This window comes from Macaca fascicularis, chromosome 19 (assembly GCF_037993035.2).
Source record: "Macaca fascicularis isolate 582-1 chromosome 19, T2T-MFA8v1.1".
NCBI lineage: Eukaryota > Metazoa > Chordata > Mammalia > Primates > Cercopithecidae > Macaca > Macaca fascicularis.
Genome location: NC_088393.1, coordinates 9238345 through 9263499, shown reverse-complemented (window position 1 = coordinate 9263499; position 25155 = coordinate 9238345). Strand labels below are relative to the sequence as shown.

The window sequence follows — 25155 nt, the reverse complement described above, 5'->3', positions numbered from 1 at the left end:
GAGATGGGAGTCTCACTATGTTGCCCAGGCTGGTCTCAAACACCTGGCCTCAAGTGATCCTTCCACCTTGGCGTCCCAAACTGCTGGGATGGCAGGTGTGAGCCATCCACGCCTCGCCAGGTGTTCACTGTTGTTGTCACTGTTTTCTATGTTATTATTTCCATCCAATCTGCACCCATAAGCTCTTCAGAGACAAAATGCACTTCCTGTGTCCCCACCCACTTACACAACTGTGCCTGTCCCCAGCCTCTCCCCAAGTACCTGCTTAGAAAAAGAACAGACCCCGTAATTCACAACCCTGTTCCTGCCCCACTAGGCCCATGAATGATGCCACTTTGCCCACAATTATTTATTTTTAAATTTTTATTATTATTATTTTTGAGATGGAGTTTTGCTCTTGTTGCCCAGGCTGGAGTGCAATGGCGCGATCTCGGCTCACTGCAACCTCCGCCTCCCGGGTTCAAGTGATTCTCCTGTCTCAGCCTCCCGAGTAGCTGGGATTACAGGCGCCCGATACCACGCCCAGCTAATTTTTGTAGTTTTAGTAGAGACAGAGTTTTGCCATGTTGGTCAGGCTGCTCTCGAACTCCCAACCTCAGGTGATCCTCCCGTGTCAACCTCCCAAAGTGCTGGGATTACAGGTGTGAGCTACTGCACCCAACCTGCCCACAATTGTATTGTCTCTTCTCATCAACCATCTGGTCTCCCTGTCTTGAAAATGAAACAGGCCGGGCATGGTGGCTCATGCCTGTACTCCAGCGCTTTGGGAGGCTGAGGTGGGTGGATCACTTGAACTTGATGTCAGGAGTTAGAGACCAGCCTGGCCAACATGGTGAAATCCCTGTCTCTGGCTGGGGGCCGGGGCTCATGCCTGTAATCCCAGCACTGTGGGAGGCTGAGGTGGGCGGATCACCTGAGGTTGGGAATTCGAGATGAGCGTGTCCAACACGGTGAAATCCCGTCTCTACTAAAAAACACAAAAATCAGCCGGGCGTGGTGGCGGGCACCTGTAATCCTAGCTACTCCAGAGCTGAGGTAGGAGAATCACTTGAACCCGGAAGGCGGAGGCTGCAGTGAGCCAAAATCACACCACTGCACTCCAGCCCGGGTGTCAGAGCAAGACTCTGTCTCAAAAACAATACCACCACCACCAAAAAAAAAAAAAAAAAAAAAAAAAAACCAGGAAACACAGGCTCCCCTGACCCCACTTCTCCACCCCACAGCCTCTCTCCCTCTTTCCCTCTTCCCCTTCTCAGCCAGATCCTCATTGCTGTCTATACCTCCTAGCCTCCCAATCCCGCTTCTGACCCTAGGGCCCCTCTCAGTCTCCAGTGAGCTCAGATCCTCTTCAGGCTTGAGTTGATGGCTCCTAACCCACCCTCGTCCCATCTGGGCCTCCCCCGCCTGGTCCCGGTTTTGCCTCTGACTTCCCTGGCAGTTCTCAGTCAGCCAGTCTGTGGTGGGTGTCAGCTTCAAACCTTCCACGCCACTGCTCCCTGGGATTCTGTCCTCTCCCAACGCACCCCAGGGGCTCTCAGTGCATCCCAGGCAGCACCCCCTTCTTTTTTTGTTGTTTTCAAGACAGGGTTTCACTCCTGTCACCCAGGCTGAAGTGCAGTGGTGCGATCTCGGCTCACTGCCACCTCTGCCTCCCGGGTTCAAGCAATTCTCCTGCCTCAGCCTCCCGAATAGCTGGGATTACAGGCGCCTGACACCACGCCTGGCTAATTTTTGTATTTTTAGTAGAGACGGGGTTTCACCATGTTGGCCAGGCTGGTCTGGAACTCCTGACCTCAAGTGATCCATCCGCCTCAGCTTCCCAAAGTGCTGGGATTACAGGCATGAGCCACCATGCCCAGCCAGCACCCACTTCTTATAAAAACACCTAATTAGGCCTCCTTTAAATCCCAACATTAACCTCAGACAATGGATACACTCGACTCCCATAGTTTCAAAAATAATCAGTGTGATTGCCTGTAGTGAAGACCTTACAATAAAGTGTGTGTCCAAATATGAGAGTGCTAGGGTCAGGCCAAGGCGTGGTGGCTCACGCCTATAATCCCAGCACTTTGGGAGGCTGAGGCAGGTGGATCTCCTGAGGTCAGGAGTTCAAGACCAGCCTAACCAACATAGTGAAACGCCATCTCTACTAAAAATACAAAAAAAAAAAAAAAAAAAAAATAGCTGGGCGTGGTGGCGGGCTCCTGTAATCCCAGCTACTAGGGAGGCTGAGGCAGGAAAATCGCTTGAACCTGGAAGGCGAAGGTTGCAGTGAGCTGAGATCGCGTCATTGCACTCCAGCCTGGACAACAAGAAACTCCATTTCAAAAAAAAAAAAAAGAAAGAAAGAAAAAGAAAAATCCTGTCTCTACTAAAATTACAAAACATTAGCTGGGCATGGTGGTGCATGCCTATAATCCCAGGTACTCAGGAGGCTGAGGCACGAGAATCACTTGAATCCAGGAATCAGAGGTTGCAGTGAGCTGAGATCTCACCACTGCACTCCAGCTTGGGCGATAGAGCAAGACTGTGTCTCAAAAAACAAAACAAAAAAAAACTGGCCAGGCACAGTGGCTCACGCCTGTAATCTCAGCACTTTGGGAGGCCAAGGCGGGTGGCTTACCTGAGGTCAGGAGTTCGAGACCAGCCTGACCAACATGGTGAAACCCCATCCCTACTAAAAATACAAAAAAATTAGCCAGGCATGGTGGCAGGCGCCTGTAGTCCCAGCTACTTGGGAGGCCGAGGCAGGAGAATCACTTGAACCCAGGAGGCAGAGGTTGCAGTGAGCTGCGATTGCACCACTGCACACCAGCCTGGGCAACAGAGTGAGACTTAGTATCAAAACAAAAAAAGGGGCCGGGCGCGGTGGCTCAAGCCTGTAATCCCAGCACTTTGGGAGGCCGAGACGGGCGGATCACAAGGTCAGGAGATCGAGACCATCCTGGCTAACCCGGTGAAACCCCGTCTCTACTAAAAAATACAAAAAACTAGCCGGGCGAGGTGGCGGGCGCCTGTAGCCCCAGCTACTCGGGAGGCTGAGGCAGGAGAATGGCATAAACCCAGGAGGCGGAGCTTGCAGTGAGCTGAGATCCGGCCACTGCACTCCAGCCTGGGCGACAGAGCAAGACTCCGTCTCAAAAAAAAACAAAACAAAACAAAAAAAACAAAAAAAGGAAAGAAGGAAAGAAGGTGCTAAGGTCAGCGGTCCAAGAAGGCCCAGGAGAGCCACCAGGTGCTCCCACCTGTACACAAGTATGACAGTCCCACCTACAGGTCACTTTTAACGCGACCACCGGCAGGACTTTCAACAAAGTGAGCTTCCAAAATGTTGAACTTGGCCAGGCACCGTGGGTCATCCCTGTAATCCTTGCCCTCTGGGAGACTGAGGCAGGAGGATTGCTTGAATCCAGGAGTTAGAGACCAGCCTGGGCAACATAGGGAGATCCCATCTATAAAAAAAAAAAAAAAAAAAAAATTTAAGTAGCTGGGCACAGTGGTACTTGTCTATGGTCCCAGCTACTCAGGAGGCTGGGGTGGGAGGATCACTTGAGCCTGGATGTCAAGGCTATAGTTAGCTATGATTGCACCAGTGCACTCCAGCCTGGGCAACAGAGCAAGACCCTGTCTCAAAAAAATAAATTAAATAAGTTTTTAAAATAAAGTGTTGAGCTCTTAGCACACTGAACAAAACTAAAATCTCCCAGCTGGGCCCAGTGGCTTCCACCCATATGCCCAGCTACTCAGGAGGTCAAGGCAGGAGGATTGCTTGGGCCCAGGAGTTCAAGGCTGCAATGATGCATGATTGCACCAGTGCACTCCAGCCTGGGTGACAGAGTGAGACCTTGTCTCAACAAAGACAAGAAAAAGAAAGGAAGGGCTGGGTGCGGTGGCTCACGCCTGTAATCCCAGCACTTTGGGAGGCTGAGGCAGGCGGATCACGAGGTCAGGAGATCGAGACCATCCTGGCTAACATGGTGAAACCCCATCTCTACTAAAAATACAAAAAATTAGCCAGGTGTGGTTGTGGGCACCTGTAGTCCCAGCTGCTCAGGAGGCTGAGGCAAAAGAATGGCGTGAACCCGGAAGGCGGGGCTTGCAGTGAGCCGAGATTGCGCCACTGCACTCCAGCCTGGGTGACAGAGCGAGACTTCGTCTCAAAAAACAAAAAAAAAAAAAAAAAAAGAAGAAGAAGAAAGGAAAAAAAAGAAAAGGGAAGGAAGGGCCGGGTACAGTGGCTCACGCCTATAATCCCAGCACTTTGGTAGGCTAAGGTGGGTGGATCACGAGGTCAGGAGTTCAAGACCAGCCTGGCTAATACGGTGAAACCCCGTCTCTACTAAAAATACAAAAATTAGCTGGGTGAGGTGGCATGCATCTGTAGTCCCAGCTGCTCAGGAGGCTGAGGCAGAAGAATCGCTAGAACCCGGGAGGTGGATGTTGCAGTGAGCCAAGATTGCACCACTGCACTCCAGCCTGAGCGACAGAGTGAGACTCCATCTCAAACAAAAAAAAAAAAAAAAAAAAAGAAAGAAAAAGGAAGGAAGGAAGGGAGGGAGGGATGGACGGACGGACGGAAAGGGAAGGGAAGAAAAGAAAGAAGGAAAGAAAACAATGGAAGGAAATAAGGAAAGGAAGGAAGGAAGGAAGGAAGGAAGGAAGGAAGGAAGGAAGGAAGGAAGGAAGGAAGGAAGGAAGGAGAAAAAAGAAGCCAGGCATGGTGGCTCACTCCTGTAATCCCAGCACTTTGGGAGGCAGAGACGGGCGGATCACTTGAGGTCAGGGGTTCGAGACCAGCCTAGCCAACATGGCGAAACCCCGTCTCTACTAAAAATAGAAAAATTAGGCCGGGCGCGGTGGCTCAAGCCTGTAATCCCAGCACTTTGGGAGGCCGAGACGGGCGGATCACGAGGTCAGGAGATCGAGACCATCCTGGCTAACACGGTGAAACCCCGTCTCTACTAAAAATACAAAAAACTAGCCGGGCGAGGTGGCGGGCGCCTGTAGTCCCAGCTACTCAGGAGGCTGAGGCAGGAGAATGGCGCAAACCCGGGAGGCGGAGCTTGCAGTGAGCTGAGATCCGGCCACTGCACTCCAGCCCGGGCTACAGAGCAAGACTCCGTCTCAAAAAAAAAAAAAAGAAAAATTAGCTGGGCATGGTGACAGGCACCTGTAATCCCAGCTATTTGGTAGGCTGAGACAGAAGAATCGTTTGAACCCAGGAGGTGGAGGTTGCACCACTGCATGAGGTCATGCCACTGCACTCCAGCCTGAGCAATAGAGTGACACTCTGAAAAAAAAAAAAAAAAAATGCCAGGCACTGTGGCTCACACCTGTAATCCCAGCTCTCAGGGAGGCAGAGGTGGGAGGATAGCTTGAGCCCAGGAGTTTGAGACCTGCCTGGGCGATATAGTGAGACCCCGTTCTCCATTAAAAGGAAAAGAAAGAAGAGAGAGAGAGAAAGACAGAAAGAAAAAGAGAGAGAGAGAGAGAGAGAGAGAGAAAGAAGGAAAGAAAGAAAGAAAGAAAGAAAGAAAGAAAGAAAGAAAGAAAGAAAGAAAGAAAGAAAGAAAGAAAGAAAGAAAGAGAGAGAGGAAGGAAGGCAGGGAGGAAGAAGGAAGGAAGGAAGAAAGGAAGGAAGGAAAAGGAAGGAGGGAGGGAAAGAGAGAAAGAGAAAGAAAGAAAGGAAGGAGAAAAAGAAAGACAGACAAGAAAGAAAAGAAAGAAAGAAAGATGGAGGGAGAGAGAAAGGAAGGCAGGCAGGGAGGGAGGAAGAAGGAAGGAAGGAAGGAAGGAAAAGGAAGGAGGGAAGGAAAGAGAGAGAGAGAAAGAAAGAGAAAGAAAGAAAGGAGAAAAAGAAAGAAAGAAAGGGAGAGGGAGGGAGGGAGAAGGACGGAAGGGAGGAAGGGAGGGAAAGGAAGGAGGGAGGGAAAGAGAGAAAGAGAAAGAAAGAGAAAGAAAGAAAGATGGAGGGAGAGATGGAGAAAGGAAGAGAGAGATGGAGGGAGAAAGGGAGAAAGGAAGGAAGGGAGGGACAGAGTGAGAAAGGAAGGGAGGGAGGGAGGGAGGGAGGGAGGAAAGAAGGAAGGGAGAGAGGGAGGGAGAGAATTCATGCCGACTACTCTGGCCAGGAGCAGTGTGAGGGGTTGAAGCCCTGACTACCCCTGCATTCCATTCTCTGTCTCTGCTGCAGCCACACCTCCTTACCTTTCTCCCAGACAGTTAACCCCGCTTGGTGCACCCTTTCTCCCAGCTATTTATCAAAACCCTTTTCAGGCCAGGCACAGTGGCTCACACCTGTAATCCCAGCATATTGGAAGGCCAAGGTGGGAGGATCACTTGAGCCCAGGAGTTAGACATCAGCCTGAGCAACAGAGCAAGACGCTGTCTCTATGAAATATTTAAAACTTAGCCAGGCGTGGCTGGGCGCGGTGGCTCACGCCTGTAATCCCAGCACTTTGGGAGGCCGAGGTGGGCGGATCACGAGGTAAGGAGATCAAGACCATCCTGGCTAATACGGTGAAACCCTGTCTCTACTAAAAATACAAAAAATTGGCTGCTGTGGTGGCGGGCGCCTGTAGTCCCAGCTCCTCAGGAGGCTGAGGCAGGAGAATGGCGTGAACCTGGGAGCTTGCAGTGAGCTGAGACCGCACCACTGTGCTCCAGCCTGGGCGACAGAGCAAGACTTCGTCTCAAAAAAAAAAAAAAAAAAAAAAAATTAGCCAGGCACGGTGGCATGTGCCTGTAGTCTCAGCTACGCCGGAGGCTGAGACAGGAGGATCACTTGAGCCCAGCTCAAGGCTGCAGTGAGCCATGACTTTGCCACTGCACTCCAGCTTGGGAGACAGAGTGAGACCCTCTCTCAAAAACCAAACCAAACCAAACCAAAAAATTCCTTCTCAGCACCAGCCCAGCCTCCTGTGCGTGTTTTTTTTTGTTTGTTTGTTTGTTTTTTTTTGTTTTTTTTTTTTTGAGACCAAGTCTTGCTCTGTTTGCCCAGGTTGAAGTGCAGTGGTGCAATCTCAGCTCACTGCAACCTCTGCCTTGAGGGATCAAGCGAGTCCTCCTGCCTCAGCCTCCTGAGTAGCTGGGATTACAGGCGTGCACCACCACACTTGGCTAATTTTTTGTATTTTTATTATGTTGGCCAGGCTGGCCTCGAATTCCTGACCTCAGGTGATCCACCTGCCTCAGCCTCCCAAAGTGCTGGGATTCCAGGCGTGAGCCACCGCGCCCGGCCAAGAACCTGTCCTTTGCTGTTGAATAGACCCAGGTTCAAATCCCACACCCTTGGAAACAATACCTGCATCTTTAGTCCAGTGTCCTTAGGGAAGCTGCTATACTTCTCCAGCCTCCATTTCCCTCCGAGCCTGCCCCACACTGAGATGATGTGATGATGGCTGGTAATATCGATGATCTGCATCCCCCAAACCAGCGTAGGTGCTCTGTGAGTGTTCATTCTTTCTTTCTTTCTTTCTTTCTCTTTCTTTCCTTCCTTCCTTCTTCCTTTCCTTTCCTCTCCTCTCCTCTCTCCTCCCCTCCCCTCCCCTCTCCCTTCCTTCCTCCCTCCCTCCCTCCCTCCCTCCCTTCCTTCCTCTTTCTTTCTCTCTTTCTCTTTCTTTCTTTCAGATGGAGTTTCAGGCATGATCTGGGCTCGCCGCAACCTCTGCCACCCTAGCAATTTGTTCTGCTTCAGCCTCCTGAGTCACTGGGATTACAGGCGTGCACCACCACACCAGGCTAATTTTTGTATTTTTAGTAGAGACAGGGTTTCATCGTGTTGGTCAGGCTGGTCTCAAACTCCCGACCTTAGATGATCTGCCCGCCTCGGCCTCCCAAAGCGCTGGGATTACAGGTGTGAACCACCACGCCCGGCCGTGTTAATTCTTTCAAACACCCTTCAGCCTGGGTCTATCCTCATAACCACTCAGGCTTGGAGAGGGGCACCAGCCTCCCATCCCACCTTGTTCCCCCAAAGCAGTTCATCCTCTCATCAACCCTGGGAAGTGGAGCTGCCTCTCCTGTTTACAGATGAGATAGAGACTCACAGCAGCAGCTGTTCGCCCAGGCAGGATCAGAACCCAGATCTACCCCCATGCCAAAGGCTGGGCTTATTTAATGCCCATGGGCATCCCTCAACAACCCCCACCTCTAGCTGTCAGCGTGTCCAGAATCTGACCATGCACCTCCACCTCCCCCCGACCCCGCTCAAGAACATTCCGTGTCTCCCCAGTACCCCCAGGAGAGACTGGCTCCACTTCTGCCTTACAGTGGCCCATGTGGACGCTTCTGCTTGAGCCCTGCCTGTATCCCTGGAATCCACTGGCAAACACAGTCCACTTTAAAGACTTCAATCCTGGCCAGGCGTGGTGGCGCACGCCTGTAATCCCAGCACTTTGGGAGGCCGAGGCGGGCGGATCACGAGGTCAGGAGAACGAGACCATCCTGGCTAACACGGTGAAACCCCATCTCTACTGAAAATACAAAAAATTAGCCGGGCGCAGTGGCAGGCAGGGCGCCTGTAGTCCCAGCTACTCAGGAGGCTGAGGCAGGAGAATGGCATGAACCCGGGAGGCGGAGCTTGCAGTGAGCCGAGATTGTGCCACTGCACTCCAGCCCGGGCGACAGAGCAAGACTCCATCTCAGAAAAAAAAAGACTTCAATCCCGGACTGGGAGCTGTGGCTCATGCCTGTAATCCCAGCAGTTAGGAAGGTCGCTTGAGCTCAGGAGTTCAAGACCAGCCTGAGCCACATGGTGAAACCCCATCTCTACCAAAACTACAAAAAATTAGCTGGGCTTGGTGGTGTGTGCCTGTAGTCCCAGCTACTCAGGAGACTGAGGTGGGGGGATCGCTTGAGCCCTGGAGGCAGAGGTAGCAGCGAGCCATTGTCTCACCACGGCATTCCATCCAGCAACATAGTAAGACCCCATCTCAATAAAACAAAAATACTTCATTCCCAGCTTCATTTGCCCTGGGAGGGGGGGGTTTGCTCTCAATCTGGGTTTCTTTCTTTACCTTTGTCCCTTGTTCATTTGACAGAGAAAAGCCTCAGCCCCAGTCTCTGCCTCCAGCAGTTCCTGGCCTGGGGATGGGGGAGCTTTCAAGAGGAGAAACATCTTATCTGACCATGAGTTCACCAAATGGGATAGTTCCAAGTTGCCATCACTCCTATCTGTCAGACGACTCCTTTGCAGAGATGTACTGAATAGAGACAGAGTGAGCCTGAGAAAGCCACGATGTTTAAGGCACCAGATAAATTCAGTGGGGCTAAAAGGAGAGCAACCAGGGCAGGCTTCCTGGAAGAGGAGTTTTTTGGAGAGCATGTGCCTCAGTCTCCTCCATGGGGCCTAAAGAAAGTGTCGTAGGCCGGGCGCGGTGGCTCAAGCCTGTAATCCCAGCACTTTGAGAGGCCGAGACGGGCGGATCACAAGGTCAGGAGATCGAGACCATCCTGGCGAACACGGTGAAACCCCGTCTCTACTAAAAAATACAAAAACCTAGCCGGGCGAGGTGGCGGGCGCCTGTAGTCCCAGATACTCAGGAGGCTGAGGCAGGAGAATGGCGTGAACCCGGGAGGCGGAGCTTGCAGTGAGCTGAGATCCGGCCACTGCACTCCAGTCTGGGCGACAAAGCAAGACTCTGTCTCAACAAAAAAAAAAAATAAAGAAAGTGTCGTCTGGCTCAGGCGAGGTGACTCATGCCTGAAATTCCAGCACTTTGGGAGATTGAGGTGGGAGGATCACTTGAGGCCAGAAGTTAAAGACCAGCCTGAGCAACATAACAAGACTCCATCAATACAAAAAAATTTAAATATTAGTTGGGCATGGTGACACACACCTGTGGTCCCAGCTACTCAGGAGGCTGAGGTGGGAGGATCTCTTGAGCCCAGGAGGTCAGGGCTACAGTGAGCTATGATCCCGCCACTGCACTCCAGCCTGGGTGACAGAACAAGACTGACTCAAAAAAAAAAAAAAAGAAAGAAAAAAGAAAAAGAAAAGAAAAAGAAAAACAGAGAGGAAGTGAAATGAGAAAGTGGGAATCTGGGAAGGTGCTGGCACTACTGAGGGGCAAGGTGAAGGGACACAGAGGAGAAGGCCGTGGCAGGGGCAGCAGGGAGGCAGGGCTGGGAGTAGAGGGTGGAGCTGAGGAACAAAGTCACACACAGGCACAGAGGGCAGAGGTCACAGGACATGGTGGCCTGGAGGAGCTCAAAGGGACCAGCTGGGATGTGTGACCACAAGAGAAGAGGAGAGGTGGGAGGGGGAGAAGGAAGGAGGCCACATAGCAGCAGTGGGTCAAATGCCACAGAGAAGTCAGGGACTGGCCTGGGCCTGGGGAGGGGATGGGGGATGTGAAAGGGAGAGGCTGGGAGGCTGGCAGGAAGTGAGAACCATGATGTGCCCACTTCCCACCAAGCTGCCCGGGTCTCCCTGCTCTGCTCCTGCAGTCTGCCCTGCTCCTGCTCCTGTGCCCTGCCCGCCAAGCCTGGCATCCTTCATGGGAAGTGAGGGGCACTAGGTGGGGTGACGAATGGGCAAAGAGACCAAAGGAGAGGGCTGAGGGCCTGGGTGTGGTAGCTCACGCCTATAATCCCACCACTTTGGGAGACTGAGACAGATAATCCATTGAGTCCCGGAGTTCAAGACCAGCCGGGGCAACATAGCAAGACCCCATCTCTACAAAAAATACAAAAATTATCCAGGCATGGTGGTGCACATCTGTAGTCCCAGCTACCTGGGAGCCTGTGGTGCGATGGGAGAATTGCTTGAGCCCAGGAGGTAGAGGCTGCACAGAGCTATGATCGAACCACTGCACTCCAGCCTGGGCGACAGAGTGAGACCCTGTCTCAAAACTTTTTTTGTGGCCGGGCGCGGTGGCTCAAGCCTGTAATCCCAGCACTTTGGGAGGCCGAGACGGGTGGATCACGAGGTCAGGAGATCGAGACCATCCTGGCTAACACGGTGAAACCCCGTCTCTACTAAGAAATACAAAAAACTAGCCGGGCGAGGTGGCGGGCGCCTGTAGTCCCAGCTACTTGGGAGGCTGAGGCCGGAGAATGGCGTGAACCTGGGAGGCGGAGCTTGCAGTGAGCTGAGATCCGGCCACTGCACTCCAGCCTGGGCTACAGAGTGAGACTCCGTCTCAAAAAAAAAAAAAAAAAAAACTTTTTTTGTTTGTTTGGTTTTTTGTTTGTTTTTTTGTTTTGTTTGTTTCTTTTTTGAGACAAGAGTTATCCAGGCTGGAGTGTAGTGGCAAAATATCAGCTCACTGCAACCTCCGCATCCTGGGCTCAAGTGATCCTCCCACCTCAGCCTCCAGAGTAGCCAGGACCACAGACACATGTCACCACTCTTGTCTAATTTTTCTATTTTTTGTAGAGATGGGGGTCTCGCTGTGTTGCCCAGGCTGGTCTTGAACTCCTGGCCTCAAGCAGTCCTCCCATCTCGGCCTCCCAAAGTACTGGGATTACAGGTTGAGCCATTGCGTCTGGCCCCACTGATCTTTTACTGTCCTCATAGTTTTGCCTTTTCCAGAATATCCTATAGTTGGAATCAGACAGTATATAGCCTTTTCAGATTGCCTTTTTTTTTTTTTTTTTTTTGAGACAGAGTTTAGCTCTTGTTGCCCAGGCTAGAGTGAAATGGCGTGATCTCGGCTCACTACAACCTCCGTCTCCCAGGTTCAAGCGATTCTCCTGCCTCAGCCTCCCGGGTAGCTGGTATTACAGGCATGCACCACCACACCTGGCTAATTTTGTATTTTTAGTAGAGACGGGGTTTCACCATGTTAGCCAGGGTGGTCTCAAACTCCTGACCTCGGATTCACCCGGCTCGGCCTCCCAAAGTGCTGAGATTACAGACGTGAGCCACCACGTCCAGCCTTTTCTTTTAATAGAGACAGGGCCTTGCTATGTTGCCCAGGCTGGTCTCGAACTACTGGCCTCAAGTGATCCTCCTGCCTCAACCTCCCAAAGTGCTGGGATTATAGGCAAGAGCCATTGCACCTGGCGAAAAAAAATTAATTAAAAAAAAAAAGAGAGAGAGAGAGAGAAAGAAAGAGGCCGGGTGCGGTGGCTCACGCCTGTAATCCCAGCACTTTGGGAGCCCGAGGTGGGTGGATCACTTGAGGTCAGGAGTTCCAGACCAGCCTGGCCAACATAGTGAAACCCCGTCTCTATCAAAAATATTAAAAATTAGCTGGGTGTGGTGGTGGGCACCTGTAATCCCAGCTACTCGGGAGGCTGAGGCAGGAGAATCGCTTGAACCCGAGAGGTGGAGATTGCAGTGAGCCGAGATTGCGCCACTGCACTCCAGCCTGGACGACAGAGTAAGACTCTGTCTCAAAATAAATAAATAAATAAAAATTAAAAATAAAAAAAATATAGAGGCCTGAGGGCTGGATCTGAGGCGGTGCAACTTCTGTCTGGGGCAGGGGACCTGGCTTGGTTCCTGCCAGTCTCTCCTGGAGATGGGGAAGGAGGAATGGAGGTGGAGCTGGGGAGGTGGAGCTGGGGAGGTGGGACAGAACCCAGTTGATGGCATCGGTGAGCCAGGTGCCGCATCCCCGTGCAAGGGCTCACCCCGAACCCCTTCTCACCCCCTAGGGCAGCAAGGAGCGCTTCCACTGGCAGAGCCACAACGTGAAGCAGAGCGGCGTGGACGACATGGTGCTCCTTCCCCAGATCACCGAAGACGCCATTGCCGCCAACCTGCGGAAGCGCTTCATGGACGACTACATCTTCGTACCCTGGGCCAAGGATGGAGGCGGGCAGGCAGGGAAGGAATGAATGGCTGGGCCATGGACGGAGAGGAGGGTGATGGAGCAGAGGGAGGGATGGGCCGGGAGAGCACCAGGTGGTGAGACAGAGGACAGACAGAGTGACAGCAGGGCTCTGGTTGGGGGCAGCTGTGGCTGCCACTGCTCCCTCTGTCCTGGAGAAGCTCAGCCCCAGTGTGTTCCGTTTCCCCCATTCCACATCCAACCCTGTTTTTTTTCTTTTCTTTTTTTTTTTTTTTTTTTGAGATGGAGTCTTGCTCTGTCGCCCAGGCTGGAGTGCAGTGGCACAATCTCGGCTCACTGCAACCTCTGCCTCCCTGATTCAAACGATTCTCCTGCCTCAGCCTCCCAAGTAGCTGGGATTACAGGCATGAGCCACCATGCCTGGCTAATTTTTTTGTTTTTGTGTTTTGTTTTTGAGACTGAGTGGCTCTTGTTGCCCAGGCTAGCATGCAATGGCACGATCTCAGCTCACTGCAACCTCTGCCTCCCAGGTTCAAGTGATTCTCCTCTCTCAGCCTCCCAAGTAGCCGGGATCACAGGCACGCATCACCATGCTCGGCTAATTTTTTGTATTTTTAGTGGAGACAAGGTTTCACCACGTTGGCCAAGTTCGTCTTGAACTCCTGACCTCAAGTGATCTGCCTGCCTCGGCCTCCCTAAGTGCTGGGATTACAGGCATGAGCCACCGCACCCGGCCAGCCCTGTTTTTTCCAAGAGACTCGAGGTGCATCCAGTATCTCCATCTCTTCCACCTCCAAGCAATGCAGTTCTGGGAAGCCCTGGGTGGGGACAGGATGAGGAGACAGGGAGGACAAAACCTACCAGTACACTGCATGACCCTTAACCATCCCTCAGACCTACATCGGCTCTGTGCTTATCTCCGTAAACCCCTTCAAGCAGATGCCCTACTTCACCGACCGTGAGATCGACCTCTACCAGGGCGCGGTGAGGCTGGGGCTGGGTGGGAGGCAGAGGCTGGCGCTGGGTGAGAGGCACAGCCCTGAGACCTCTAGCCCCCAGCCCTGGGCTGAGACCTGACCTCCCCCACCAGGCCCAGTATGAGAATCCCCCGCACATCTACGCCCTCACGGACAACATGTACCGGAACATGCTTATCGACTGTGAGAACCAATGTGTCATCATTAGGTATGGACGGGGTTGGGGCGCCACAGACCCTGCTGCCCAGGCCCCCACTGAAACATCATCACTGCCCCCAGGGAGGTTTGCCTGAAACTCCCAATCTGAACACAGCCCTGCTGTCCCTCTCTGCCCTCACCCTGTTTTATTTTCTTTGTCACCATCTGACTCACAATGTATTTTATTGATTCATTCTGCTATTGTCTGTCTGTCCCCTCTAAATGTCACCTCAGGCCAGGTGTGGTGGCTTATGCTTGTAATCCCGGCACTTTGGGAGGCCAAGGCAAGAGGATCTCTTGAGGCCAGGAGTTCAAGACCAGCCTGGGCAACATGGCAACACCCTGTCTCTATAAAAATAAAATAATTAGCCGCGCACTGTGGTGCATGCCTGTAGTCCACAGCTACTCAGGAGGCTGAGGAGGGAGGACTGCTTGAGCCCAGGACTTCCAGGCAGGAACAGGGGGCTATGATCACACCACTGCACTCCAGCCTGGGCAACAGAATGAGACCCCATCTCAGTCAATCCATCTATACCAGCTCTATGAGAGCAGAGAGAGAGAGAGAGAGAGAGAGAGAGAGAGAGAGAGAGAGAGAGAGAGAGTGTGTGTGTGTGTGTGTGTGTGTGTGTGTGTGTGTGTCAGAGTCTCAGTCTGTCACCTAGGCCAGAGTGCATGGTGCAACCTCAGCTCACTGCAACGTCCGCCTCCCAGGTTCAAGCAATTCTCCTGCCTCAGCCTCCTGAGTGGCTGGCTGGGATTACAGGCGCCTACCACCATGTCCGGCTAATTTTTGTATTTTAACAGAGTCTGGGTTTCACCATGTTGGCCAGGCTGGTCTCAAACTTTTGACCTCAAGTGATTCTCCCTCCTCAGGCCCCCAAAGTGCTGGGGTTATAGGATTAAATGAGCCACCATGCCCGGCTGAAAGCAGAGATTTTATCTGTCTTGTTCATTATGGCATCCCCAGTACCCGGAATACTGGCAGGCACACAGTAGGTGCTTAATGAATAAATAGTCAGGCACTAAAAAGGGCTCTTCCCCCCAACCCCATCCACTGATCATTTATTCCTCCATTCATCCCCAGTGGAGAGAGTGGAGCTGGGAAGACAGTGGCAGCTAAATACATCATGGGCTACATCTCCAAGGTGTCTGGCGGAGGCGACAAGGTCCAGGTGAGACGAGAAAAACAGAAGGATGAGCTGGGTCGCCCTCACCTGCATGGTAGTGCAGCCCCACTCATCTGCACTCCTGCCCCCGTCTGACTTCTTCCCACCCGACCTGCCTCTGCCCCCAGCATGTCAAAGATATCATCCTGCAGTCCAACCCGCTGCTCGAGGCTTTCGGCAACGCCAAGACTGTGCGCAACAATAATTCCAGCCGCTTTGTGAGTCTCTGCAGCTCTGCTTGGAGAAGCTGCTCCATCCGTGCTGACCTTTCTACACACACAACCACACATACACACATCTGCATTGCCAGGACAAGAGCCCATTGGAAACCCAGCAGGAAATACCTGCTCCTGAATGGGAGACTCACTTCCTGCTCATGGTCCATTTCAAAAGGGAGTCCCCCATTGGCAGAACTGTGGAGGCCATGACACCCCTGTGTAACATTCTTAAATGCTCCCTGGCTGCAGCCATGCTACATTGTTCCCATTCACATTTCAGGTCCAATTTAGTCCCTCATTTATTCCTTCTTTCGACAATAGTTCTGGGACTCGTTCTTTGTGTGGGTGCTGTGCTGGGCCCAGTGGAAGACAGGATAGGTAAACAGATCTGAATTCAGGGTCTGATTCTGTCATTGTGAGCTGTGTAGCCTGGGGGAAAAAAATCGATGTAACTTCCTGAGTTTCCTTTGTTTGCTCATCCATAAAATGGGGATGATGTTAATATCCATCTCATAGACTTTAGTATTACACCTGCACATGCACATGGTTTACTAAATTCCATACCCTTGGACTGGGTATGGGGGGGCTCACGCCTGAAATCCCCGCACTTTGGGAGGCTGGGACAGGTGGATCACTTGAGGTCTGGAGTTCAAGACCAGCCTGGCCAACATGATGAAACCCCGTCTCTACCAAAACTACAAAAATTAGCTGGGCGTGGTGGCGGGCACCTGTAGTCCCAGCTACTCAGGAGGCTGAGGCAGGAGAATCACTTGAACCCAGGAAGTGGATGTTGCAGTGAGCCGAGATAGCGCCACTGCACCCCAGCCTGGGCAACAGAGTGAGACTCTGTCCAAAAAAAAAAAAAAAAGGAAGAAGGGAAGAGAGGCAAGGCTCATAAGACCCATCCCTAATCCTTCCCCAACCTGCATCCCAGGATGCTGGGGTGCTGACATGGTTCTCTCAAATTCAGGGCAAGTACTTTGAGATCCAGTTCAGCCGAGGTGGGGAGCCAGATGGGGGCAAGATCTCCAACTTCTTGCTGGAGAAGTCCCGCGTGGTCATGCAGAATGAAAATGAGAGGAACTTCCACATCTACTACCAGGTGCAGGGAAGAGGCTGGGGGAGAGTGAGCCCCACCTGGAGCCCAGCAGGGTGGACAACGGAAAAGTACATGCTTGGGAGGGCATGGCAGGGCAGATGGGGGGATCACAGGGGCTGAGCCAGGCAAGCACCAGATGCATGAACATTGCACACACTCCAGCTGCTGGAAGGGGCCTCCCAGGAGCAAAGGCAGAACCTGGGCCTCATGACACCAGACTACTATTACTACCTCAACCAATCGGACACCTACCAGGTGGACGGCACCGACGACAGAAGTGACTTTGGTGAGACTCTGGTGAGCACCGGCCTCCACCCCAGTCCCCAGCCAGGCAGACCTCAGCCCCAGAAACTCCCCTGAGTTACAAATTAGGAAAACGAAGCCCAGCCCAGGCACAGTGGCTCACGCCTGTAATCCCAGCACTTTGGGAGGCCGAGGCAGGCAGATGACTTGAAGTCAGGAGTTTGAGACCGGCCTGGCCAACGTGGTTAAACCCCGTCTCTACTTAAAATACAAAAATTAGCCGGGCATGATGGTGCGTGACTGTAATCCCAGCTACTGGGGAGGCAGAGGCAGGAGAATTGCTGGAAACCAGGAGGCAGAAGTTGCAGTGAGCCGACATCACAACACTGCACTCCAGCCTGAGCAACAGAGTGAGACTCCATCTCAAAAACCAAAAAAAGACCAGGCGCGGTGGCTCATGCCTGTAATCCCAGCACTTTGGGAGGCCGAGGCAGGTGGATTACCTGAGGTCAGGAGTTCGAGACCAGCCTGGCCAACATAGTGAAACCCCGTCTCTACTAAGAATACAAAAATTAGCCAGGCGTGATGGCATGTGCCTGTAGTCCCAGCCACTCAGGCGGCTGAGGCAGGAGAATCGCTTAAACCCAGGAGGTGGAGGTTGCAGTGAGCCAAGATAGCACCACTGCACTCCTACCTGGGTGAAAGAGTGAGACTCTTTAAAAAATAAAATAGGAAACCAAAGCCTAGGCCAGACATGGTGCTTATACCTGTAATCCCAGGTATTCGGGAGGCTGAGGCAGGAAAATTGCTTGAATCCGGGATGAGGAGGTTGTAGTGAGCCAAGATCACGCCACTGCACTCCAGCCTGGGCAACAGAGGGAGACTCTGTCTCAAAAATAAAAAATATAATAAAAAACAAAGACCAGAGAGGTACAGGCACTTGCCCAAGGTCACGCAGCAAGTGATTGAAAGGGGCAGGACGGGGACCCAAGGGTGCTCACTCCCTGAGTCCGTGCTGTGGCCCCTCAAGCTTGCCCCTGGAGGCAGGTTGGAGGCCGGGATTCGCGGCACAGTTTCTGCTCCCGTTGCACCCACAGAGCGCCATGCAGGTCATTGGGATCCCGCCCAGCATCCAGCAGCTGGTCCTGCAGCTGGTGGCGGGGATCTTGCACCTAGGGAACATCAGTTTCTGTGAAGACGGGAATTACGCCCGAGTGGAGAGTGTGGACCGTGAGTGTGGGTGTCAGGGAGGGCGGGATGGAGGCCTGTGGGTGTGTGAACTGCGTCCTCCCAGCTCTGCCCCCAGGAAGCTGAGAGCCCACGGGGACAACGTCGGTGTCACTGGCAAGATGGGGATAATAGGAGGCCCATGCAGGAGGCACAAGAGCCCAACCAACTGTCCCGTTTTTGCCCTGACCTTTGCCCCGGTAGTCCTGGCCTTTCCCGCCTACCTGCTGGGCATTGACAGTGGGCGACTGCAGGAGAAGCTGACCAGCCGCAAGATGGACAGCCGCTGGGGCGGGCGCAGTGAGTCCATCGATGTGACCCTCAACGTGGAGCAGGCAGCCTACACCCGCGACGCCCTGGCCAAGGGGCTCTATGCCCGCCTCTTCGACTTCCTCGTGGAGGCGAGTGGGGCTGGGGCTGGAGGGCAGAGTGGGCGCTCTGGGGTCACAAACATTTATGGAGACCAAGTGCAGTGGCTCACGCCTGCGATCCCAATGCTTTGGGTGGCCGAGGTGGGAGCATCGTTTGAGGCCAGAAGTTCAAGACTAGCCTGGGTGGCTGGGCTCGGTGGCTCACGCCTGTAATCCCAGCACTTTGGGAGGCTGAGGTGGGCGGATCTCCTGAGGTCGGGAGTTCGAGACCAGCCTGACCAACATGGAGAAACCCCGTCTCTACTAAAAATACAAAATTAGCCGGGCGTGGTGGCACATGCCTGTAATCCCAGCTACTCCGGAGGCTGAGGCAGGAGAATTGCTTGAACCCGGGAGGTAGAGGTTGCCGTGAGCCGAGACCGTGCCATTGCACTCCAGCCTAGGCAACAAGAGCAAAACTCTGTCTAAAAAAAAAAAGAGAGAGAGAGAGAAAAAAAGACTAGCCTGGGCAACATAGCAAGACCCCACTTCTACAGAAATTTCCAGTTAGTTGGGTGTGGTGGTGTGCACTTGTGGTTCCATCTACTCAGGAGGCTGAAGTTGGGGGATCGTTTGAACCCAGAAGGTCAGGGCTGCAGTGAGCTATGATTGCACTGTTGCACTCCAGGCTAGGTGACAGAGCAAGACTCTGTCTCTAAAAAAAAAACACCTTGGCCAGATGTAGTGGCTCATGCCTGTAATCCCAGCACTTTGGGAGGCTGAGGCAGGTGGATCACTTGAGGTCTGGAGTTCAAGACCAGCCTGGCCAACATGGTGAAACCCCGTCTCTACTAAAAATTACCCAGGAGTCATGGCACATGCCTTACATGCCTTTAATCCCAGCTACTTGGGAGGCTGAGGCAGGAGAATCACTTGAACCCGGGAGGTGGAAGTTGCAGTGAGCTGAGATCATGCCATTGCACTCCAGCCTGGGCAACGGAGCGAGACTCTGTCTCAAAATAAATAAAATAAAATAAAATAAAATAAAAACTTTTTTAATGTATGGAGTCAGCCTGGGCAACAGGGCGAAACCCTTTCTCTACAAAAATACAAAAATTAGCCGGGCACGGTGGCTGGTGCCTGTAATGCCGGCTATTCAGGAGGCTGAGGTGGAAGAATCCCTGACCCCGGGAAGTTGAGGCTGTAGTGAGCCATGATCAAGCCACTGCACTCCAGTCTGGGCAACAGACTGAGACATTATCTCAAAATAAAAAATAAAAATAAATAAAGTATAAAATGTATGGCCAGGCACAGTGGTTCATGCCTGTAATCCCAGCACTTTGGGAGGTCAAGGTGGGCAGATCACCCGAGGTCAAGAGTTTGAGATCAGCCCTGGCCAACATGGCAAAACCCCGTCTCTACTAAAAATATGAGAATTAGCCAGGTGTGGTGACGCATGCCTGTAATCCCAGCTACTTGGGAGGCTGAGGCAGAAGAATCTCTTGAATCCTGGAGGCGGAGGTTGCAGTGAGGCGAGATTGCGCCACTGGCTTTCCAGCCTGGGCAACAGAGTGAGACTCCACCTCAAAAAAAAAAAAAAAGAAAAGAAAAAGCCCCATAAAGTAGTTGCTATTATCAACCCGTTTTAAAGATAAGAAAATAGAGGTGCAGAGAGGTTCAGGGGCAGAGTGAGCTCCGGAGCCACAGACCCTGATGCACTGACACTTGGGTTTCTCCTCTGAGTGACTGACTGGGGAGTGGGGAGACCATATACAGAGCCAGGAAGGGCAGAGCTAAAGAGGGCTGGAGGGAAATTGGCATGAGGGGACATCACCCATGAAGTTGGCTAGGCGTGTGTCTAAGGAGTGGTAGGCGGGGGCTTGAGATCTGACCGACGCCCACTGACTTCCTGTCTCCACCCACACCGCAGGCCATCAACCGTGCTATGCAAAAACCCCAGGAAGAGTACAGCATCGGTGTGCTGGACATTTATGGCTTCGAGATCTTCCAGGTAAGGCCCCCTGCCTCCAGCCCACATCCTGTCCTCCCTGGGGCAGCTCGGGGTGGCCACAAGAACTTCTAGCACCAGGACATTGAGGGAAGGACCCTTTTCCTCCTTCTGCAGAAAAATGGCTTCGAGCAGTTTTGCATCAACTTCGTCAACGAGAAGCTGCAGCAAATCTTTATCGAACTCACCCTGAAGGCCGAGCAGGTGGGCAGCCAAGCGGCCAGGGATGGAGGATCGTGAGGTGGGGGTGGGGTGGAAGGACCATGAGGATCCCTTAGCAACTAGGGGACACCTCAGCCCTCCCCACCACATTCTCACCTCTCTGTGCCAACCTGCCCAGGCTCCATAGTGACACTTCCTTCTGCCTCTAAAGCTTTGGGAAGGACCGTGCCTCTTAGTTCATTCATTTAGCAATTATTTATTGAGCACCTGTTGTGTGCCAGGTACTGTTTAGGGTGCTTGGAGACACAGCCATGAACAATAAGGCAATAGTCCCTGCTGTCTGCATTTAGCCCCTCCCCCAGAAGCAGAGCCTGAGGCAAGGATTCAGGGACAAATGGTTTTTCTGGGAGGCAATCCCAGGAAGCTCCAAGAGGAGACAGAGGAAGAGAGTCAGGGATTTTTTTTTTTTTTTTTTTTTTTTTTGAGACAGAGTCTCGTTCTGTCGCCCAGACTGGAGTGCAGTGGCATGATCTCAGCTCACTGCAACCTCTGCCTCCAGGGTGCAAGTGATTCTCCTGCCTCAGCCTCCCAAGCTGGGACTACAGGCACCCGCCACCATGCCCAGCTAGTTTTTGTATTTTTAGTAGAGACAGGGTTTCACCATATTGGCCAGGCTGGTCTCAAACTCCTGACCTCATGATCCACCCACCTCAGCCTCCCAAAGTGCTGGGATTACAGGTATCAGCCACCATGCCCGGCCTTTTTTTTTTTTTTTTTTTTTTTTTTGAGACAGGATCTCGCTCTGTTGTCCAGGCTGGAGTGCAGTGGTGTGATCACAGGTCACTGCAGTCTACACCTCCTGGGCTCAAACAATCCTCCCATTTCAGCCTCTCAAGTAGCTGGGACCACAGGCACACACCATCATGCCTGGCTAATATTTTAAAACTTCTTTGTAGAGTCAATGTTTCACTTTGTTGCCCAGATTGGTCTTGATCTCCTGGCCTCAAGCAATCCTCCTGCCTTGGCCTGCCAAAGTGCTGGGACTACAGGCATGAGTTAACATGCCCAGCTCTGAGACAGGGATTTTTTTAAAAGAGAGAGAGAGGCCGGGCGCAGTGGCTCACGCCTGTAATCCCAGCACTTTGGGAGGCTGGGGCGGGTGGATCACCTGAGGTCAGGAGTTTGAGACCAGCCTGGCCAACATGGTGAAACCCCGTCTCTGCTAAAAATATAAGACTTAGCCGGGCGTGGTGGCGGGGACCTGTAATCCCAGCTACTCAGGAGGCTGAGGCAGGAGAATCACTTGAACCCAGGAGGCAGAGGTTGCAGTGAGCTGAGACTGCGCCACTGCACTCCAGCCTAGGCAACAGAATGAGACCCTGTCTCAAAATAAATAAATAAATAAATAAATATAAATAAAAATAAAAATAAAAAAAAGAAAAGAAAAGAAAAAAAAGAGAGACAGACCGAGCCAGACACAATCACTCACACCTATAGTCCCAGCTATCTAGGAGGCTGAGGTAAGAGGATCGCTTGAGCCTGGGGGTTCAAAGCCAGCCTGGACAACATAGTGAGACCCCATCTCTACAAAAAACATAAAAATTAGCCAGGTGTGGTGGTGTGCTCCCGAGATCCCAGCTACTCAGAAGGCTAAGATGAGAGGATCACTTGAGCCCTGGAGGTCAAAGTTGCAGTGAGCTAGAATCGCATCACTGAGCTCTAGCCTGAGTAACAGCAAAACCCGGTCTCAAAAAAAATAAAAATAAAAATAAAAAAGCAAGCTGCGTGCAGTGGTTCATGCCTGTATGCCTGTAATCCCGGCACTTTGGGAGGCCGAGGTGGGAGACCAGCCTGACCAACATGGAAAAACCCCATCTCTACTAAAAATACAAAATTAGCCAGGCGTGGCAGCACAAGCCGGTAATCCCAGCTTCTCAGAAGGCTGAGGCAGGAGAATCCCTTCAGGCAGAGGCAGAGGTTGCGATGAGGCAAGATCGTGCCATTGCACTCCAGCCTGGGCAACAAGAGCGAAACTCCATCTCAAAAAAAAAGAGTCCAAATAGGACATTAATGAGCAAGTTATGCTGTGGACAACCAGTGTGCAACTGCACTGGGACTCGAGGAGGCTTCATGGAGCACACAGAGAAGCGAGGGAGCTGGGGTATTTATCTACCCGCTCCTGTTGATTATTGGTCAAGGACTCCCAGAACCAAATATAATTCCCTGGCACTTCCAGCCTTGCTCACACAGGAGTGATGGGCTTTGTTACCAGAGACAGTCCTAAGTGATAAGATGGAGAAGAGGAGAGGACATGGGGAGAAGGGTGGCCACACATTTCTCACTGCCCCCCCCCGCCCACCCTCTTTTCCATCCCCAGGAGGAGTACGTACAGGAAGGCATCCGCTGGACTCCAATCCAGTACTTCAACAACAAGGTCGTCTGTGACCTCATCGAAAACAAGCTGGTGAGGGCTGGGTCAACTTTCGCGGGGGCGTCTCACTGGGCCCCTAAGCTGAGTCTGGAAGATGGGGGGAGGGACAAGGACGTTATGGCATCCTCAGGCCCTTCTCCACACTACACTCAGGCCTTCCGGCAGACAGAACACAACCAAAATGTCCCTTCCGCCCCTCATCCATTCATTCCGCCTACTTGTCCACCTGTCGCTTAATCATTCAATAAACACTGCCCCGGAAACCCCAGCTCAGAGTCAGAGTCAAATTTGCAGATTCCATGCCGGGCACGGTGGCTCACACCTGTAATCCCAGCACTTTGGGAGGCCGAGGCGGGCGGATCACCTAAGGTCGGGAGTTGGAGACCAGCCTGACCAACATGGTGAAAACCCATCTCTACTAAAAATACAAAAAATTATCCAGGCATGGTGGTGGGCGCCTGTAATCCCAGCTACCCGGGAGGCTGAGGTGGATCACTTGAGCCCAGGAAGTCGAGGGTGCAGTGAGCTATGATTGCGCCACCACACTCCAGTCTGAGGAACAGAACAAGACCCTGTCTCAAAAAAATTAAATTTAAAAAGTATTTAGGCTGGGCACGGTGGCTCATGCCTGTAATCCCAGCACTTTGGGAGGCCAAGGCAGGTGGATCACCTGAGGCCAGGAGATCGAAACTAGCCTGGCCAAAATGGTGAAACGCCATCTCTACTAAAAAATACAAAAGTTAGCCTGGCATGGCGGCAGCACGCCTGTAATCCCAGCTACTCCGGAGGCTGAAGCAGGAGAATCACGAACCTGGGAGATGGAGGCTGCAGTGAGCTGAGATCATACCACTGCACTCCAGCCTGGGCAACAGAACAAGACTCCGTCTCTAAATAAATAAATAAGTAAATAAATAAACAAACAAACAAATAAGGCAGGTCCCCCTACCAAGGGATTCTAGTCTGAGACCTGAATCTCTTGAGGGGCCCCCAGCTACTTCTGCACCCCAGCGAGCTTCCACAGCAGCCCCACACACCCCTGCCCCCCTATCCCTTCCATCCCCGACCCCTGCAATGCCTTTTGTGCTTGTATTTGGAAGCCCCTGGTGCCCTCCCCGCCTCCAAAGCTCTAGCTCCCTCTACTCCTCCACCCCCGCCCTCCCCTAATCTCCACACTGATGAGCCATGGGGAGGCAAGGCAGACCAAACTGAACCGCTGCTGGCTCCCCCTCGCCCCACAGAGCCCCCCAGGCATCATGAGCGTCTTGGACGACGTGTGTGCCACCATGCACGCCACGGGCGGGGGAGCAGACCAGACACTGCTGCAGAAGTTGCAGGCGGCCGTGGGCACCCACGAGCATTTCAACAGCTGGAGCGCCGGCTTCGTCATCCACCACTACGCTGGCAAGGTGTGCCCCTGGCCCCTACCCCACCCTGTGCCACCTCGCAGAACCCCAGGGCTCCGGGCTGTAGCCCCCACCCTCCAGCACGCAGGCTGGAGCGAGCCTGCTAGGACCCTCATCCAGAGCTGTAGAATTCCACCGTCCCCCTGCCTCAATCCACCCCCTACTAACCAGAACTACAGACCCTTCCAGCTGACCCCCCAGGAACTCTCTAAGCCCCAAACTTGCCTGGACCCCACCAGCACCACGACCACCACTACCACCGTGTTCCCTGGGCCAGGGCTGCAGAAACCCAATGGCCTCTGGTCCAGGCAACAGCTTCCCTTACACATCAACTCCCTAACAGAGGGAACAGAAATCCCCCCCGATTAACACCAGCTTGAGTACCAGACCGCCTGTGCTCCCAGATAAGCCCCAATGTAAATCATAACCCCCTGACTAGGACACAGCCCCCCACTTTCTGATCCCAATTTGGAGAGGAAATCCCCAAAGCCCCCAGGTCCCTTCTGTGAGCCACCAGCCTTCAAAATGTGCTGACGCCCTCCTACAGACCCCTATCCCAGGCTACAGAAATCCACTGGCCTCCAGCCATGCCTGCAGCCCCGCTCCCCAGCGGACAGGACTGTAGACTCTCGGGCAGTGATCTGAGGATCTCACAACATGAGAGCAGAAGTTCCTAGGATTGCCCCTAAAATGGGCTGGAGAGGCTGGGAGTGGCAGCTCACACCTGTAATCCCAGCACTTTGCGAGGCCAAGACGGGTGAATCACCTGAGGTCAGGAGTTCAAGACCAGCCTGGCCAATATGGTGAAACCCCATCTCTACTAAAAATACAAAAATCAGCTGGGCGTGGTGGTGGGCGCCTGTAATCCCAGCTACTTGGGAGGCTGAGGCAGGGGAATCACTTGAACCCAGGAGGCTGAGGTTGTAGTGA

At 52.8% G+C, this 25155-nt stretch overlaps 1 protein-coding gene across 2 annotated transcripts in view; it reads left to right on the top strand.

Annotated features, from left to right (window-relative positions):
• The window catches only part of MYO1F (myosin IF), a 58770-nt gene that overhangs the window by 10341 nt on the left and 23274 nt on the right, over positions 1-25155 (top strand). Inside the window, exons 2-14 of one of the 2 annotated variants that reach the window (XM_045378408.2) lie at positions 12607-12744; positions 13638-13727; positions 13834-13928; positions 15003-15090; positions 15213-15302; positions 16273-16404; positions 16564-16698; positions 17742-17874; positions 18076-18272; positions 20152-20232; positions 20347-20433; positions 22769-22855; positions 24061-24228. In XM_045378408.2, coding sequence (XP_045234343.2) covers positions 12607-12744; positions 13638-13727; positions 13834-13928; positions 15003-15090; positions 15213-15302; positions 16273-16404; positions 16564-16698; positions 17742-17874; positions 18076-18272; positions 20152-20232; positions 20347-20433; positions 22769-22855; positions 24061-24228 — 1521 coding nt within the window. The remainder of the gene's footprint in view (positions 1-12606; positions 12745-13637; positions 13728-13833; positions 13929-15002; positions 15091-15212; positions 15303-16272; positions 16405-16563; positions 16699-17741; positions 17875-18075; positions 18273-20151; positions 20233-20346; positions 20434-22768; positions 22856-24060; positions 24229-25155) is intronic. The other variant, XM_074025677.1, reaches the window with a different exon arrangement.